The sequence below is a fragment of the Eschrichtius robustus genome, chromosome 12 (genome assembly GCF_028021215.1).
Source record: "Eschrichtius robustus isolate mEscRob2 chromosome 12, mEscRob2.pri, whole genome shotgun sequence".
Lineage (NCBI taxonomy): Eukaryota > Metazoa > Chordata > Mammalia > Artiodactyla > Eschrichtiidae > Eschrichtius > Eschrichtius robustus.
In genome coordinates this window covers 17,907,000-17,925,976 of record NC_090835.1, presented here as the reverse complement: position 1 = coordinate 17,925,976, position 18,977 = coordinate 17,907,000, and the positions used below count along the sequence as shown (strand labels likewise).

At 34.1% G+C, this 18,977-nt stretch overlaps 1 protein-coding gene across 1 annotated transcript in view; it reads left to right on the top strand.

The window, feature by feature from the left end:
• The window catches only part of PPP4R2 (protein phosphatase 4 regulatory subunit 2), a 55,668-nt gene extending 37,019 nt beyond the window's left edge, over positions 1–18,649 (top strand). The window contains exons 3-9 of the mRNA XM_068557110.1: positions 1,556–1,726; positions 12,258–12,351; positions 13,905–13,942; positions 14,861–14,935; positions 15,191–15,334; positions 16,352–16,638; positions 16,899–18,649. Coding sequence (XP_068413211.1) covers positions 1,556–1,726; positions 12,258–12,351; positions 13,905–13,942; positions 14,861–14,935; positions 15,191–15,334; positions 16,352–16,638; positions 16,899–17,203 — 1,114 coding nt within the window. The 3' untranslated portion in view covers positions 17,204–18,649. The remainder of the gene's footprint in view (positions 1–1,555; positions 1,727–12,257; positions 12,352–13,904; positions 13,943–14,860; positions 14,936–15,190; positions 15,335–16,351; positions 16,639–16,898) is intronic.
• Positions 18,650–18,977: the final 328 nt, after the last annotated feature.

The window sequence follows — 18,977 nt, the reverse complement described above, 5'->3', positions numbered from 1 at the left end:
GAATGTATCGGGAACCTTTGAAGCTCACAGTGAAGAACAAACATTTTCTAGATTTTACATTTTTATTTTGAAGTTGAAATCTTATCAGTGGCCACCAATATTGCAGTTGATTTTCTTCAAGTGATACACTCACTTGTTCATTTTTGAGGTAATGTCTAGCAATTTTTCTTGGTCTGAATAAGCATTATTTGTTTGACATTCCTTTCAAGTAAAAATGGCTTTCATTCAACTGGCAGCAGTATTTAACTTTTTGTGACTTGAGATGTCCATAATGTTTTGTTATGCAACAGATGACCTTTATGTATACTTCTTATCTTGTTACACGGGATATTAAAAAGATGTGTGTGTTTTCAAAGGTTCAGATTTAATTAAGTTAGTAAATTTGTTTTATTAAACTTTCCAGTGAAACAGGTTTTTTTGTTTTGTTTTAAACTGTGAGTCTCTGTTGATAAAGAAGGTAACGACTACTTCTAGTATGGTTGGGTACTGCATCCTTGATGTGTGCTGAAGTGTTGTCCATTTTACCCACTGCTGCTTTTGCACCTACTGTCATTGAAAAAGTCAACTCTATTCTTATGAAAATAGCTTTGACCTCTTGGGCCTCACTTTGAGAACTGCCGCCTTATTTGTAGGGTTGCTGGATGGGATGGAAGAGTGATTGCAGACTAGCAGTCTTATCTTGCTTAAGTCATCTCCTGTGTAAGAGATCTATCTGCTGCCAGTAATGGTTATAGTGTTTGGAGGAATGGTTGGCCTTCCTGACTCTTGCATCTCCTAGACTTTAGGCTATTTAGGCAGGTGTCACAAAATATCCTTATATTAGTGGTAAAATGTGAGGGAGAGGGGGTAAAACGATGTTTATATTAAAAGTTCATGAACAGATGTGAAAATTACACAAGGGTATTATGTATTTTTTTACTTTGCAGGCTACATCTTGGATAGAACCTATGATATATACCTTTTAAATGACAAAATACTAAAAATTTTAGTTAAAAGCAAAAGAAAAAGGAGAAATTGAAGTTTATTTTGCTATTTAAGAGATAAAAAACAAACATTTACTAGTCTATATAAGCACTATACCTTGGATGTTAAGAGCTTAGGGTATGGAGTCATTCTCATTTGTCCACTTAAAATTATAAATGTAAGGTTGGGCCAATTTCCAATAGCCTCTTTTAAATGGGGACAGTAACGCCTCCTGGGTTAGGTTTGTTATGAGGGATAGATAGAGTCAGAACAAGATAATGTTTTAAAAATGTGGAGGGGGGACTTAGACAATAAGCTTTCAGCCAGAAGTAGTTAATTTTAAAGATTTTAATCTGATTTAGGTTTTGTTTGGGTCAGGAGTTTGGGAGAATTGGATGGAACCAAGTTGGACCTTATGAGTCAGATTGATCAGGCGTGGTGCAGGCTACTGAACGAAGACATTTTCACGACTACTTTTCCAGATCTTAATTTTGTTAGCATTAGTGTCATGGTAAATTCTGTATTTGTGCTTTTTGTTCAAGAATTGTGACCCTACGTGGTATTATATATTTTTTTAATTTTTTGCTTATAGGATTCAGTGGTCCCAGTTTAAAGGCTATTTTATTTTCAAACTGGAGAAAGTGATGGATGATTTCAGAACTTCAGCTCCTGAACCAAGAGGTCCTCCCAACCCTAATGTCGAATATATTCCCTTTGATGAAATGAAGGAAAGGATACTGAAAATTGTCACTGGATTTAATGGGTATGCGTTTAATTCTACTTTAAAGGTTTAATTTTTAGGAGAACATTAGATTTTTCTCTAAGTTTTGATGTGTCTGGTTGTTTGATAACTGATTATCCATTAGAACAAGTTCTATGTCTTGTGATCTATATAGTAGTTATTGATTTCCAGCTTACAAGTATTTAAAATATTGACAGCTTTTAAAAAAAAAAAAAACTTGAACCACCTTTATGTGGGTCAGTGGCATTTAGACTTTAAATGTGTATGACAGTGGAAACATTAATCAAATATTTTAAAATTTTTTCTTTCTGTTTTATATTTGATATTATAAATCTTTATACTTTGTCTAGAACCTTTCTATCACTCAAATAAGTAACATTTCTTTTAAAATGAAAAGTAACAATTTATGAAAAGATTCTACTTAGTGACTTTTTATTTTAAAACATTTTTTTAGAGTCCCTCTTTTCCCTCCAGTAAGTAACCATTTTTAGCCCTTGGTAAAACATTGTACTGAAAAGTTACTCTCCACTAAAATGAAGCTGACCTTTTAAATTGTGTGTCATACTCTGTGTTATTTTAAATACTTTCTTTTCAGGACTTTATATTTTTAGGGTTCCCTTTATTGAAGGGAAGAAGTATTTGTTAAGTTGAATTGTTCAGTATCTAATTAATTAATTAATTTTTATTTTTGGCTGCGTTGGGTCCCTGCCGCTGTGCGCGGCACCCCCCCAAATCCAGCTGCAGCGAGCAGGGGCCACCTGCCTGCCGTGGAGCGTGGGGGGGGGGGCGCACCGTGGTGGCCTCTCCCGCCGCGGAGCACAGGCTCCAGGCACGCAGGCCCAGCAGCTGTGGCTTGCAGGCTCCTGAGCGCAGGCTCAGTTGTTGCGCACGGGCTCAGCTGCTCCGCGGCATGCGGGATCCTCCCGGACCAGGGATCGAACCCGTGTCCCCCGCCCTGGCAGGTGGATTCTCAGCCACTGCGCCACCAGGGAAGCACGAATTGTTCAGTATTTAAATTGGCATTAACAATTTGGAGTGTGGAGTGACAATACCTAATTTAATGAATTGTGGGTATGTTAACCATGAATTCATATTTAGGGGCAGTTTTTATTTGATCACATTTCATTTGTGAGTATTTTTAGGTAGCATAAATGGTCTCATTTTTTTCTTCAGTTACTTAATCACATGGGATTTGCAACAAGATAGTGTAATTCACCTAACCCTTTATTACATGTTATGTTCTCCTGCTTAACAGTTTGGCTTAAAATATCAAATTCTTAAGCTTTGGTTTTAAGTATGTTCCTAAAATACTTTTCTTTTGGGAGAAATTAAAGCTTTATCATTGAGCTGCTCTTGGGGGCTTGGGATTGGAGGGAGACTTTATTTTCACTGTGTACCCTATTGTACTGTTGAAAATTATTTTAACTGTATGCATATGTTTACTTATCAATACTAATTTTTTTTTTTTAAAGCACATGCCAAGATGAAGACATGCTATGTATTAGAAGCATACGTAAGATTTACTATTGAATTGAATGTGGTTAAGAATATTTCTTGGGGATGTTTATAAATAGTGCAGAGGTAGTTAGACAGATAGTACTTAGACATTATGGTAACTCATCTTTTACTTCAATAAGTTATGGCTCTCATTTAAAATTACGAGTTATGGTGAAACAGGTTAAATTATACCACTGCTTTGTGGGTGTGAAGCAACTTGTGATTGTGAATTTAGTAATACCATTTTCAATTCTTTCAAATTAAATTGGATGAAACACAGATATGTAGGTATTAAATTAATCTAAATATTTGTATAATGTTTTAATTTGCTAAATAGGTAGTCGACCTACCTCTGAAAATGACTTGAACAGTCATTAAATGCCTAAGCATACATAAACATAATTACTTTTAAAATATTTTTCATCTTTGAACCATAAATACTTTGAATTTATGTTTTTTTCTCTGATTTTTCAGAAAGGCAGTTTACGAATTATTTTTCTTTTTTTAAAAATTTTTTTTAAACAATTTTTTTTTTATAAGTACCTGATTTTTTTAATTTTTTTTCCTTTTTGGCTGTGTTGGGTCTTCGTTTCTGTGCGAGGGCTTTCTCTAGTTGCGGCAAGCGGGGGCTACTTTTCATCGCGGTGCGCGGGCCTCTCACTATCGCGGCCTCTCTTGTTGCGGAGCACAGGCTCCAGATGCGCAGGCTCAGTAGTTGTGGCTCACGGGCCCATTTGCTCCGCGGCATGTGGGATCTTCCCAGACCAGGGCTCGAACCCGTGTCCCCTGCATTGGCAGGCAGACTCTCAACCACTGCGCCACCAGGAAGCCCCGAATTATTTTTCTTAATCAGGCAGAATCCAAGTCTTTTTTTTTAATTTTACTTTTTGGCCACACCATGTGGCATGTGGAACTTCCCTGACTAGGGATTGAACCTGTGCCCCCTGCAGTGGAAGTGTGGAGTCTTAACCACTGGACCACCAGGGAAGTTCAGAGTCCAAGTGTTAATCAGTGATACATTAATATTTTTCATTTCAGCCATTTTTGTCTGTATCATAATATATTGGTACATGGTACATAAAAACATGTCTGTAATATTTTTCAAATTTACTTTTGTGTTTGAATAGACATAGATAAGCTGTTGCTTTTAAAAAAATTTTTGCTAAGAGTGGTGGGTAGAAGTAGCATTTTGTTCTTTTTTAGCTAGTTTGAGAGTATGTCCTTGCCAGTATACCTCTCCTGCTATTTGTAATAGGTCATCTTTTAAATTATAAAAAACATAAGTATGTTCATAGTTTTAAAAAGATCCCCAGTTGTCCTAGGAATATATAAAGAAAATAGGAACATGTTATATGCTAGTTGTATTTTACTTTTAGAAGAGCTTTGAAATCTTCTTTATATCAGTACATTTACAGCTGTGTCTTCTGTTTGTCTGTTTATTTGAAATAGCAGCATTATTTTCTGTTATGTGAACAGATTATATGTATATAGTTCATTTTCTCTGTTCCCACTGGTGATGGGCATTTATTTTTTGGCTGTTACAGGTAGTGCTTGTAGTGAGCCTCCTTGTAAATACGTTTTTGTGTTGATGAATGTCATATGTTGAATATATGTATAGATTTGGTGTTGCTTTTTTTTTAATTTGTAGAAAAGGAGTTGCTAGGTCATGGTGTATGCACACTTAAAATTTTTATTAATATTGCCAAATTGACCTCAAAATGTTTTCATTTATGCTTCTATGTTTATATAAATGCACATAGTTTATTTCTTCAGTATTTTTGTGGGTATGTACGTGAATTTGTGTCTCTGATTGCAAGTGAAATTGAACATCCATGTCCTTAATAACTCTTTTATGAATTGTGGCTTCATATCTGTTTTTTTTTGTTTTTTTAAATCTTTTGGTGATTTTCTTATTGGTAAAACTTCATTTTGTTGTTTTTGTTTTTTGCTTTTAATTAGTGAAAGCTCTGTGTTAAATGCTTCAAAATATTTTGGCATGGGGACTTCCCTGGCAGTCCAGTGGTTAAGACTCCATGCTCCCACTGCAGGGGGCACAGGTTCGATCCCTCGTCAGGGAACTAAGATCCCATGTGCCACATGGTGCGTATATCTTAAAATACATATATTGGCATGAAAAGATTATCTGTTTTCTAAAATTAGTATTGTCAGTATATAAATACTCCCTCTTTAAAGCGGAAATTGTCCATTCACTTGTTTGCTTGACTTCCTGAACTGTCAGATTCTGGACACCAGGGGGGACTATCTTTTCCATATAAGGCCTAGCACAGTGAATGCCTGAACATAGTAGGTTTTCAAACAAACAGGTGTTGAATGAGTGAGTGAAAGGAATAAAAGCATGTTTCTATATCTGTATTTTGTTTAATGGGGCAGGGTAGATAGAATTACATAGTTGAATGCTTAAAGTTCTTTAAAAAATTTTTTTAGTCATATTTTCTTGTCCTTTTAAAATTACTTTTGAACTTTAAAATTTTATAGGGGAAGATGGATTATAGCTACTCTCCAGAACTGAAGTTACAGTTTCTTAGGTGAGAAACTCCAAAAATTAAAAATTAACGAAATTAGAAACTTCAATGAATGGTCGGTTAAAAGACAGTTGCCGTTTTATGCCCTCTATGTGGGTTTATAATGAACAAGAGTATATGTAGGCTTACTCAAACTGAGGCCATTTATGAAAATCCTCTTCCTGTCTTAGACGCCATGAATATAATTTAGAAATTGCTTGTAGCTAGTAGTTCATTCCTATAATGGTACACAGAGAGAGATTTCGAGAGGTAGAGAGAATAACTTACATTCCTAGTAGTTTTAAAAAGATTATTTTAAATCCTAATTATTGAAATGGAAGAATAATGAATATAAATTAATTACTTAAGTCTTCCTCCACCTTTGACAGTCTGTTAGACCTAAGCCCTCTCTAAAATAAGCAGTAAGTTTCACTTATTGTGGGTAGTTGCCTAAAGCGGCATGGGTATGTATTTATGAGGGGTTCTAGGCACACTGCACAACTACCTGATACCTAAAAATCTTTGTTACATCATCTCTAAGGCATCCAGTGCATATCTTTTGGCATGATTATAGTCTGACTATAGAATTTCTTCTCTAAAGTTATTTTAAAAAAAATTTTTTAACATCTTTATTGGAGTACAATTGCTTTACAGTGGTGCGTTAGTTTCTGCTTTATAACAAAGTGAATCAGTTATACATATACATATATCCCCATATCTCTTCCCTCTTGCATCTCCCTCCCCCCCACCCTCCCTATCCCACCCCTCTAGGTGGTCACAAAACACTGAGCTGATCTCCCTGTGCTATGTGGCTGCTTCCCACTAGCTATCTGTTTTACATTTGGTAGTATATATAAGTCCATGCCACTGTCTCACTTCGTCCCAGCTTATCCTTCCCCCTCCCCGTGTCCTCAAGTCCATTCTCTACGTGTGCGTCTTCTAAAGTTATTTTAATGTACATAATTAACTAGATTTTGCTTAGTCCTGAAAACTTTTCACGTGATTGTTTTATATGCATGTGTGCACAAGTGCAGATATCTTGTAAGTTTCTGCACCTGAGAGTTTGCCTCTTCATACTTTTTTTTTTTTAAAGGTTCATATACAAGGTTTTTAATACTTTAAAATCTGGATTGTAGATATAAAACATTTACTCCTTTTTTGATTTTGTATTGTTTGCTTTACAGTTAGCTCAGATTATTCAGGGATGGAATGGGTTCCAGCCTTTTGTTACTTTGTTCCTTTACTCCTTTTACCTATTTTATTGCTTGCTGGAATTTCTGCTCCTCTGTTGAGAAAAATAGAGTTATTGCATTTTTTATTAGTTATTTGTGCCAGTATTTGTTGAGCATATTGAATCCTTTAGCTGAAATTTGTTTATTTCTTTTTCTTTACTCCCTTTCTTAGCATAACTAGTTGAGAATCGGAATTATTTAGTACCCTTCCCTCCTTATTCTCCTTCCTGCCTTGCCTTGTCTGGTGGTAATAGGGTTTGATGTGATGCTCTCTATAATAAAATTTTATAATTGAAAGAGAGGAAATAAACCTGCTGTATTTAAAAAAAAGAGAGGAAATAGCAGAAACCTAATTAATTTTTCTTAACATTTTTATTTGAGGCAAGTAAAGTAATTCAGGCACTGTAGAAGATGGTTAACTTGATTAAAAGTGTTGACAATTGCTATAGATTTGTTTTGGAATGGGGAATGGTATAGATACTAGTTTACGGTTATTTACCATTATTGTAAGAGGCTAATTCTTCATTTTCTTAATTTTCTATACTTGCCATTTTACAGTGCTGTTTTCAGTAAATCTCAATTACTAACATTTGATTTGAGTTGTAAAATATATGCGTATGAATATTTATGTTGTGTATATTGATACAGATGTTAAATAAAGCCTGATCCAGAAAGAGCATATTGTTTTAGGTCAGATAATATCACAAGATTCCAGTGGTGACTTCTGACTTCTGTAGGACTTAAGAGTAAACAAAACTTAACCCATTTAACCTTTGATATCTAAGAGATATATAAGTTAATTTCTACTTAAATAGTTCAGGTCAAACGAGTAATTCTGTTAACTAAGACACAGTATAAATGTGGTCATTAATAGAAAATAAAGATGTGGTAAAAATCACATCTTTATGCATAAAAAAAAAGTGATTGGTTGTTTTAGCAGTTTTTAAATAGGATGTCTGGTTTTGTGGTTATCTCTTTAGCCTTTTACTTTAATGGCTTCTGTGTTTTATACTCCTTTATCTTTTTTTATGAGGAACGTTGCTTATATAATAAATAATAACATAAAGGCAAGATATAGGTTATCTGATTTTTAAAATCTTAGACTCTGAATGAAATGTGCATTTCTTTTTTTCTGGATGCCTTCTTAATACCTTGGTATATATCCAGAATATTGGCACATCTTGACGATCAAACCTTTAAAAAGACGAAGATAAGTTAAAAACAAAACATACATTTTAGTTACTTAGAGTCTTTCTCAAGTTAAAATACAGGGTAGAAAATTCTATCTTTAGGGCTTAGTGTTAGTGTTTAAAATTTCTAATTTGTGCTTAGATGTCTTTCTCTGATGTTCAGCAGCTTTCTTGGTATTTGAATCCCCATAGGTTTTAGATGTACAAGACTTGGTCTTTTTTTTTTTTTAAGTCAGTAGATGGGGACAGATTGCAGTCAAATTCAGGTATATAAGTAATGTAAAATGTGTGATCCTATTTCATCAGGGTTAGTTACTTTCTTTGGAACGAAAAATAATTTTAAAAAAATTATTTAATTTTGGCTGCGTTGGGTCTTCGTTGCTGCATGCGGGCTTTCTCTAGTTGTGGTGAGCGGGGGCTACTCTTCGTTGTGGTGTGCGAGCTTCTCATTGAGGTGGCTTCTCTTGTTGCAGAGCATGGGCTCTAGGCGTGCGGGCTTCAGTAGTTGTGGCGCGAGGGCTCAGTAGTTGTGGCTTGCGGACTCTAGAGTGCGGGCTCAGTAGTTGTGGCACACCGGCTTAGTTGCTCTGCGGCATGTGGGATCTTCCCGGACCAGAGCTTGAACCCGTGTCCCCTGCACTGGCAGGCAGATTCTTAACCACTGCGCCACCAGGGAAGTCCTAAAAAGAATATTTTTAAAAACATTTTTTGCTTTGTTTCACTGTAGTTGGTCTTTGGAGGGTTTGTGCCTTCTCACAATCTACATTAAAGGTCAGATGGGATCAGGATGATGATAGGAACTAAGATTTATTCAACACTTTAAAATATTTCAGGCCTTAAGTGATTTATATGCATGATGTCGTATTCAGTGCTCATGATAATCACACGAGAAGTGCACTTTCAGAATCTCTCTTTTCCAGAAAAGGACATGAAGGCTTTAAAGAGGTAAATTCGACTCGGGCAAGGTGTCCCAGTGGGCTAGCCAGTATTTTTTTTTTAAGCCACACTGCCTTATACGTAATTTGTGCATTAAAGTGGACTGGTTGATAGCGTTCTGTACCATTTCTGAGTAATACAATTTGAAATACTTAATGTTTTTTTTAAGTTTTATTAGATATTGTAGACATAGGTATTTTTGGTTTGCTTAATAAAATGCAAGCTAGTCATATCCTTTTTAAAAGTTTTTTTCTTTCAGTTCCTTATATAATCTTAGTTTTCATCTTATGATGTGGGTAAATAAGGTAATATATTGGTGACATCTTGCAGAGTAAACTGACTGCATTTTATTTTAAATAACCCAAAATATTTTTCTACTAAATTACAATACATCTTTGCTAATGAACATCCTCCCCCGTTCTCCCATTTTCGGGATTCTGGTTCATGCTTTTCGTTGAGAGTTAGCAGCATGCATTTTTGCTTTTTTTTTCTTCTTAGCATGTGTCTTAATTTAGCTAGTGATATTTATTGGGTAACGCGTTAATATTCTCCAGAGTTAGAATAAAATATCTTGTGTGCTTATGTGTAATGAAGAGTAACAGAAAGCAGAACTTTCATATAGTTGTACCAGGCGTTCATTTGGGATTTATTATGGTTTATTCTTATACCTCCTTTTAAAGACCCACCTTAAATTAAGTGTTCCCACATTTATCCTCGATTCCCTGGCATACAGTTTATTCTGTCTCCATAGCACTGTATACACAATTGTATTAGCATTTCTTGTTGTAATTGGGTTGTTTTTAATTGTAATTATTACGTGTCTGTCGGGTCTGCTATCGAGTAAATATGAATATTTCTGCTTCATAGTAGGCTCTCATGTTTACTTAAAAGGTTAAAAAGTACAAACTTTATGAAGAGATCTTCAATGCAGTTGTCAGAATTGTAATATTGTTTCCAGTGGATACTTTGATTTGCAAGTAATGTTTGTGTTTTAAGCCTGTTCACTTGAAGGGAGAGTTGTATAACATTTTAGTGCCATCTATTGGACACTTGGTGAAATGACTTTAAAAGCTTCTGAAAGTGTCTAAGAATAAACTCATTTTGTCATAGGCTGACATGGTTATGCAAACATAATACATTTTTCCTCATAAAGCAGTATTAATATTCACCCACGCATACAGTGTTAATAATTGACTAACATTTTACCTACCTTCCTAGAGAAAATTAGCCAAAACATTTAGTGTAAAAACATTGTTAAGCAGGGAGTTGGAAGATACACATCTTTTAAAATTAATTTTAAGAGAAAGTACTAGTATCAGTGTGTGAAAGAAATTTGGTTGGAGGAATAGACCTAACCTAGACAATGTCTGTTTAAGTATTTGCTGGTTAAATAGTATTCGAATGTTCTTAACACTGGGTGCTATTTTGCTAATTTTTGAAAAATGTGTAAAAACTCCTTTTTAATTTTAGTATCACTCTGAGGTCATTAATGAGGGAATAGCATTTGGAAGTGTGTGTGTGTTTAGGATTTGGAAGGTAGTGAACTCAAAGAGGGGCTAAGGTACCAGGTATACCAGTAATATTTTGAAATCCATGATGGTACTGCATTTCAGATATATATGTATATAAATAAATTATATATTGACTATCTTGTATGTGAAGATATCCTGCCATTAAGAAGCTTTCAGTCAAATATGAAAAAAGACAGTTTGGAAAAACAAAGATAATTAGTTTTGACAGTGTACTTTACTATGAATTTTAAGAAGAAAAAAAATTACTCTTTCTCAGAAACCAAAGAACTTTCCTATAGCAGTCTTGATTAATATCAGAAGTTGTTCTGTATTTCTGGTTGCTTCTGAATATTTGTGATAATGAGACACATGTTTCGCCTCTTAGTGCTCAATCTTTTGGCAGAATGATAGTTTTCTGACTTTTAGGCTTTGATATACGACTTGAGAGAAGATTGATACTTGGTCTGTCGCATAACTAAAATATTTGTTTTCATATGAATAATATTTATTTTATACCTTTTCAAAATTTGTCATAGGTCGTATATTGAATTTTTAAAAGAACATAAGAATAGTGTTGGTGCTAAGAATACGAGAACTAAACATCGTTTGTCCAACTAGAAAATAAACATTTACGATTTTACGTATGTGCGGTGTAGTGGAAGGGAGAACATGGGATTTGAAGTTAGAGAGACTGGGTTTTTGAGTCCTGCATTATTAATCACTAGTGGCCTTACTTTGTGGGGGGGAGAGAATTTTGTGTCGATCTGCCTGTAAACGTTTAGAAATAACTTTGTGAATAATAACTCTGTTAATCTGAGGCTTTGTAATTGTCTTTATAAGGAGAATAAATAGATTTGTGTGGCAAATAACTGAAGTCTAAAGTTTATGTTTACACTTTTTAGCTGCACTTGTCATCTCTCTGCTCACATGTTTGCTGTTCATATTGTAACTCTCAGGAATGCTAATAGTGTGTGAGATAAACACTGCTGTTTATAACATGATTTTAGGTCCAATTTATGTTTCAGTTTTGTATTTTCTGTGATCAAGTGAAAATTTGATTGCGGTTGAAGTATTTGGTAAACAATAAGGTACCTACCAAAATATTGAGTGTATTTGTATGTATTTTAAGTTTGATGAAACACGTAGGTTGTACATAAAATTTTAATTATGGAGCATAACTATTTATAATACTTTTTCATTGGAATCACTTGTCTTATTCTGTCTGATAACAAAACATTTGTAGTTTTATTTGAACACTAAAAAAATCTTTGTGTGCAAAAGAATACTTGAGAAAGTTTCTGTATTTAAATAAACTCTTACTTGATTATTATTTGTGTTGCCTCTGTTGTAAACTTAAAATTGAATTGTCAGAATTAAGAATGTTAAAATTTTTTCTCAGTTTTGAAGCTTTCTGTTAATTTTGAATGTTCTTTTTTATTGCTTTTTAAGGCAAGGGAGGGAACATTGTTTTCTTTTTAAATAAGAGGACAGGTGTGCTTATTGCCTTGCCTATTTTTAAGTGACTCATCCATTCATTTGTAGCATTTTCTTTTGTAGCTTAACACAGGGGTGACTAGATAAAGCTTGAAATAGCAGGAGTAATAATGTTCCTAATTTTCTTGATAATTAATGACCTCAAACTATAAAATTATATTCTTTTGCAGTATACCTTTTACTATTCAGCGACTATGTGAATTGCTCACAGATCCAAGGAGAAACTATACGGGAACAGACAAATTTCTCAGAGGAGTAGAAAAGGTATATATTTTATTATTGGAATTATATTAAACTGTAGCATAATAGATTTCAGAAAAGAACTTTGAGTAGGCTCTGTTTCAGGCACCTTTTCTTGAAATAGGTTTCTCAGCCTACCTGAAGTTTTTCCCAATTTGTTTTCCAAATTATGTCCTAAGTTTCAGAGAAAGATTTAATAGGAGGAAGGCGGAGGAATGCTTGAGGTCAGTTAAGCTTGGGAAAAGCAGTTTATTATTGTCTCGTGGAAATTCTTAGTGTATCTTAACATATTAATAGCTCCAAGAAGTTCTATAATTGATATTTTAATAATAGAGGGTTTTGCAAACGTGTTTACCCACAGAATTCATTTCTTTAGTTCTGGAGTTCAGAGGTGCACAACTTGGAAAATCGCTAATACACAGCATTTAAGTTAGATATTGAGAAGAATATATATCATGTTTAAGAATGAGAGAAGCATTAGGTTTTTAGTGGGTGAGGGGTTGTTAAAGGGGCAGGGCATTCTGGACAAAGGAAACAGTCTGAGAGAATGAAAAGCAAGACAGACTTGTCTGGAGTGAAAAATGAATGAAGGAGCCCCATGGGAACCAAGATTGTGGACCAGTGGTTTTGTTAAAACCATTGGTTTTAGTGATTGATCCTAAAACATAGTCTAGTGTTATTTTAAGGTTCTAACTGAAGTTCAGTTTATTTTACCCTTGGAGCAGGAATCCAAAATCATTACCTAGTGAGTTATAATAGATCTTAGGGCCTTACTGGATTAATGTGTTTTGTTGAGCTTCTGTACCTTCAATTTAGTAAGATTCCTGAAGGGCAGGAAACTGAGATGGTTCTTCAGTACATACTTTCAGTTCAGAGACTTTCAGTAATTCCACTTGGGCAATCTTTGGATAACGAGGCAGTGTCACAGTAATCATAGCTGTGTGACCATGGACCAGGTACATAACCTAAGTCTCAGTTTCCTCATCTGTATAGTGTGGATCATAATGAGGCTGTGAGGAGGATTAAATGTAAAAGCACTTACTTTGGCTCAGCAAACTTTCAATGAATATTGACTATTAATAAAGTTATTGTTACCAGGAAGATTATATTATATAAAAGGTTTGAGTCTCTTTCCTTGAGGTATATCATGCTATACATCAAGCTTTTGATTGGGTACTGCTTTAAAAGGAAGTTCGTTATAGTAGGCCTAAATACTTCAAACTCTAAATATCTTGGTGTGATTCTGTCTCAAATAAGAGACCGTGGTTCTATTCTATTACCTGTAATACATAATGTGAGGGCTCTGAAGTAACTAGAGTAGAGTAAAAAAAAAAAAAAAAAATGAGGCTGGCAAAAAACAAATAGTTTAGTGGGATATTAGAGTTTGGTCTTTCGCTATTGTTTCAGTTTTCATTGCTTGATTAGAGATTTTTATTTTTAGCCATTTCTTTTATTGGTAAAAATGTAATAAAATGGAAACTTAATACCAGGGAGATTTTGAGAAATTAAAAACAAATAATTAAACTTTATTTTGTGGTACTTTTCCTCATATTAATCACCAGTTTTTGTTATTGCAGAATGTGATGGTTGTTAGCTGTGTTTATCCTTCTTCAGAGTAAGTATAGAGATTTTTCTTTTTCTAGTATATTCTAATTATTAAATCATTTCTAATGTATTAGTCTTAAAAATAGGTTGCATTTATTTTATATGTAATTAAGCATGATAACATTTGTAAATGCTTATGAAACTACCATCCAGTCCTCAAAGTAGAATATTACCAATAACATTACCTATATGTTTTTCCAGTGAAAAGATTTGTATTAAAGAGATTCATGATTTACTGCAGTCTTAACACTGTTGGATTTATGTACTGTCTGGACCCTGGTTATCCCTTCTGAGACAGGTCATTTCTAGGACATAATTCTTAGGTTTGTAATAGCTACTTGATGACATCGCTTTTCATGATGGAAAATTATTTCCAGTTGCTAAGATTTACATAGTAAATTAAGGTAGCAGTTTAGGGCACACTCCTTGGCACCACTGGTATTTTATTATGGGTGGATGTCCTGGGATTGCAGGAGATTTAGCACTGTCCATGGCTCACACTGAATGCCAGTAGTGTCCACCACTTCCCATGAAAAATTTCTTTAGACGTTGCTATATGTCCCCTGGGGATGCGGAGTGAGGGAAGGGGGATTGTTGGAAGATGTTTCTTTAGATGTTGCTATATGTCCCCTGGGGATGCGGAGTGAGGGAAGGGGGATTGTTGGAAGATGTTGCCCCCTGTTGAGAAACACTGGTTTAATGGTTAAAATATCTGATTTCATAGACCAGTAACGGTGAATTTGTTTTAGAACTCTTGAAGAATGTACCTGTATATTGTTAAATAACATACTAAGATAATCCCATAGTTATTTTTCTTAGAAGTCTTTCATTTGGTTCTGTGACAGAACTTACAAAAGATCTTTTAGACCCGTGATTCTCATCAAAATTAAAGAATTAAACTATCCATAAAAGTGTTTTTTTCTTGTAGGAAGAACAATTCCAACAGTTTAAATAGAATGAATGGTGTTATGTTTCCTGGAAATTCACCAAGTTACACTGAAAGGTGAGATTATTGATTTTTATTATTCAAAGAGTTGTAGTTTCTTAATTTTGGGTAGGAAATTCAATATACTTTTTAAGAATTGGGAATTTTATGGCGGGTTAGGATATACCAAACAGAATTAGTTAATTTGGTAACCCATGGTTCTGAAAGTCAAAATTAAAGAAAATGTTTCTGTGATATGTTCATATAAACAAACCTTGGGAGGGATGACTTTTTACAAAAATGGGAAAATGATGTTCATTTATTTTACCGTAGGTCTAATATAAATGGACCTGGAACACCCAGGCCACTTAATCGACCAAAGGTTTCTTTGTCAGTCCCCATGACAACAAATGGCTTACCTGAGAGCACAGACAGCAAAGAGTCAAACTTAAAGCAAAATGAGGACAAAAATCACAGGTTTGTATGTGATTTATATTTAAAAGAAAACATGTTTTCCAAAAGAGTTAACATTTATTGATAGTTTTTCAGCCCTCATTATTTATTATTTACAATTTACTGTTGTTTTGAGGGGTAGAAAAGGTTTTAATGCAGTTAAAAGGGGCTGCAGCTTTTTGCAGCATTAGCACATGCTGACGATGGGCAGAGAAAAGACTTAAACTGCTAATTTGGGGAGATTTTATTTATAATAGGGTGTTACGAAAGTGGTCATGATACATTTTTTTCTTCTTTTTGAAAGTTACTTGAAAAGAGAAGATTTATAAATGATTTGAAATTTTGTGAATCATTTCTCATTGTAGATCAGAAAAGGAAACCTTTTTATTTATATCCCATCTCAAATTTTGTACATCACATTAAGGGAAGGAACACTGAATGAGTGAGAGGAATTAAAGAGTATTGGCCTGCCTGGACAAAAGGGTCTTATCAGAACTGATTTCTTAAATTGGTGATGATGCAGAACGGTGTCTATGTTCTGACTTACTCAGGAATAATGAGCATCTTATCTACAGCTTACTCTCATATGGGTCAGAAAATTACTAATGACAATAAGAATAAACAGAGATGGAGACAGGGTGATGTAGCAAATGCAGTGAGTTGCTAATTAAGGGGATCTGCTTTAGGGGGATATGATCGTTCTTTTTCTGTGAGTTTAAAAATATTTCACAATAAATTATTTACGAAAAAAAAACAGAGTATGTCCCTGTGGAAGACTTGTCATTTTATTATAGGAGGACATTTAACTTACTGGAGAATTGAACAGAAAGGTCATGTAACTTATTGACAAGTTGCTAGTGGGAAATATTTATTAAACAGTTTAGGTGTCCTCGAAATTATTCTCTTGTGTTTTTCTTTGCCCAGATGTTATAATTTAACTTTGACACTGAAATACAGTTAAACATTATTAGACCTTAAAAATGAGAATGTAGATGATGAAGAAACAGTCTTATTAATGACACTTTAAAACAATATTTACAGTGACTCTTCGACATCTGAATCAGAAGGTTCCTCAGTGAGCCCTATAAAAAATAAACATCCAGATGAAGATACTGTGGAAGCTGAGGGGCATGAGGTAAAAAGACTCAGGTTTGACAAAGAAAGTGACGTCAGAGAGATGGCCAGTCAAACATCTTCCAGTGAAATTTCTTCAGTTATGGTAGAAGAAACAGAAGCTCCATCTTCATCTCAGAATAAAGACAAAGAAAGTAGTTGTACCAGGCAGCACTGTACAGAAGAGGATGAAGAAGAGGATGAAGAGGAAGAAGGTATTTAGAGACCATCTGTAAAAGGGTGGAGTAAGGAGATCCTCAAATTCTTGTACTTCATTTTTGCGTGAAAGAATTTAACATAATGGAACTCCTTATAATGCTGATGTTGGGCTTTTCTCCCACCTGTATGTGTTCTATAGTTGCTGCTGAGTTTCAGGGATATGATTTGAACTGTAGAGTATCAGAATTCATGAAACTTAACTGTGGAGGTATTTTGAAAATCAAATTTAACTACAACAACATTTGCTTATTTTTAGAGTCTTTTATGACATCAAGAGAAATGATCCCAGAAAGAAAAAATCAAGAAAAAGAATCTGATGATGCCTTAACTGTGAATGAAGAGACTTCTGAGGAAAATAATCAAATGGAGGAATCTGATCTGACTCAAGTTGAGAGAGGTTTACATTCTGAAGGTAGTGAAAATACAGGCCCTGTAAGTAGTTCCAATTGCCATGAAACGGAAGAATTAATAGGATCCAATTCCAGTAAAACTGGAGAGATTCTCTCAGAATCATCCATGGAAGCCACAGAAGTCACAGATGAACCAATGGAACAAGACTAACTATTTAGAAATATTTAGATGCAGTATTTTACATACAGTTCTGGTTTTACACTGTATAAAACTTTTATGTAATAAAGTGGACCTTTAGTTTTACAAGAGAAGCAGGTTGTAAAATAAAGTACTTTATGGGATAAATCCTGAAAGAGTTGTACATGTAAGAACTGTGAATATCAGCTCCTCTGGGTCCTGCTTACCGCTGACTTTTTTTGGTCTGGTCAAATCAGTGGTTTGTGTATAGATTTTTTTTTTTTTTTTAATTTAGAGTTAAAAATTTTAAACTGGAAGATAATTATAATTTTGAAAACTTTTGGAGATTATCACATTTAGTTTATACATATGCAAGAAAGCTTTTTGTCTTGTCTCTTTCTGACAGCTCTAGCAGTTTTCATATTTTGGTCATAGTTTCAACATTTTAACATGTGAATTATAGGGTTTCATGTTGGTTTCCAGATTTTATTGTTTGACTATGTACTATGGAACTTTAAGTCATATATACATATATATATATTATTCTAAGGGGGGAAATGTTATATTTTTCTTTTTCTATAAGAGATGAATACAGTGGATACTTTTTCTATTGGTAATGATTGAGTTCACCTCTTTCAGAAGACAAGTTTCTTTCTTTTCTGAGTAATTCAAATAAAATCTGGCCCTTGTGAAACCCTGGAAATCTTAAGTCTGTTGAAATACCAGGTTAAACACATTCCAAGAGATCTGTTCAAACTAAAATTCTTTTGTATACTTCTGAGGTGCCTGAGAAAAAGACTTCATTATTTATGAGAAAATGTGCTTTATCTTGGAAATTGTGTTCAAACATTAGCTTACTATTTTATAGAATGAATGCTTATAAAGCTGACACGAGACCATCTCAGAAGAACCAGGCAGGTTCCTTTACCTTTTGCTTGCTTTTCTGAACAGTGTGAATACTACACATTTCTTTCTAAATTATTCTAGAGTATACAGATGTCAATGGTATGAAACACCACTGTACTGGAAGAATTAATATATTACTTTAGTAATGTACCGGAGCTAAATGACTGAAGCTTTAGGGGTACATAAAAACCACCGTAATTTGTATGACATTTTGAAGTGAATTAAATATTTTTGAACATGCTTCTTCGACAGCCAGTGTTATATTTTTCAGATCAACACAAAGCACAATGGTTATTCTAAACTCAATATTTTCAAATTCACATAATTTAAAGTCATGCAAGCTGCAATTTCCCTGTCTAAATTACTGGCTGCCAAATTTATACCTGTTTCTTCAGCTGTACCTTTTGATATTTAGAATTTTTAAATTTCTGTAAAGTAGATTTTGTAGAGTGTAATGTGTTCACTGCCTTTGTGAAGCGGTATATAATTGTATGATTTCTGTGTGTAAACTGAATGCTTGGGCTTTCAATACAGTATTCATATAAAGCAATAAATATTAATGTTATGAAATATTTGAGTACATTTTTATCAAAATATATAAGAATCCCTTTTTTTAATTTCAGATACCTGAAGTACACAGATGAACTTATAAAACTGATGCAAACATTTTCTGACACTGTATCATATGCTCTGGGGTGATCTGGGCGGCAACCACAAGTTTTGCATTTTGCCTACTTCAGTTGCTATGACTAAAAATACCAAAATGAGTTGGCTCCGTTTATGTCTGTAGGATATGATACTACTGACTGACTTGACTGTCAGGTTTACAGCAGCTAGATGATATATTTGTGAATATGTCTCATAGTTGAAATAAAAACTGAGTATTGATTTACTTACTGTT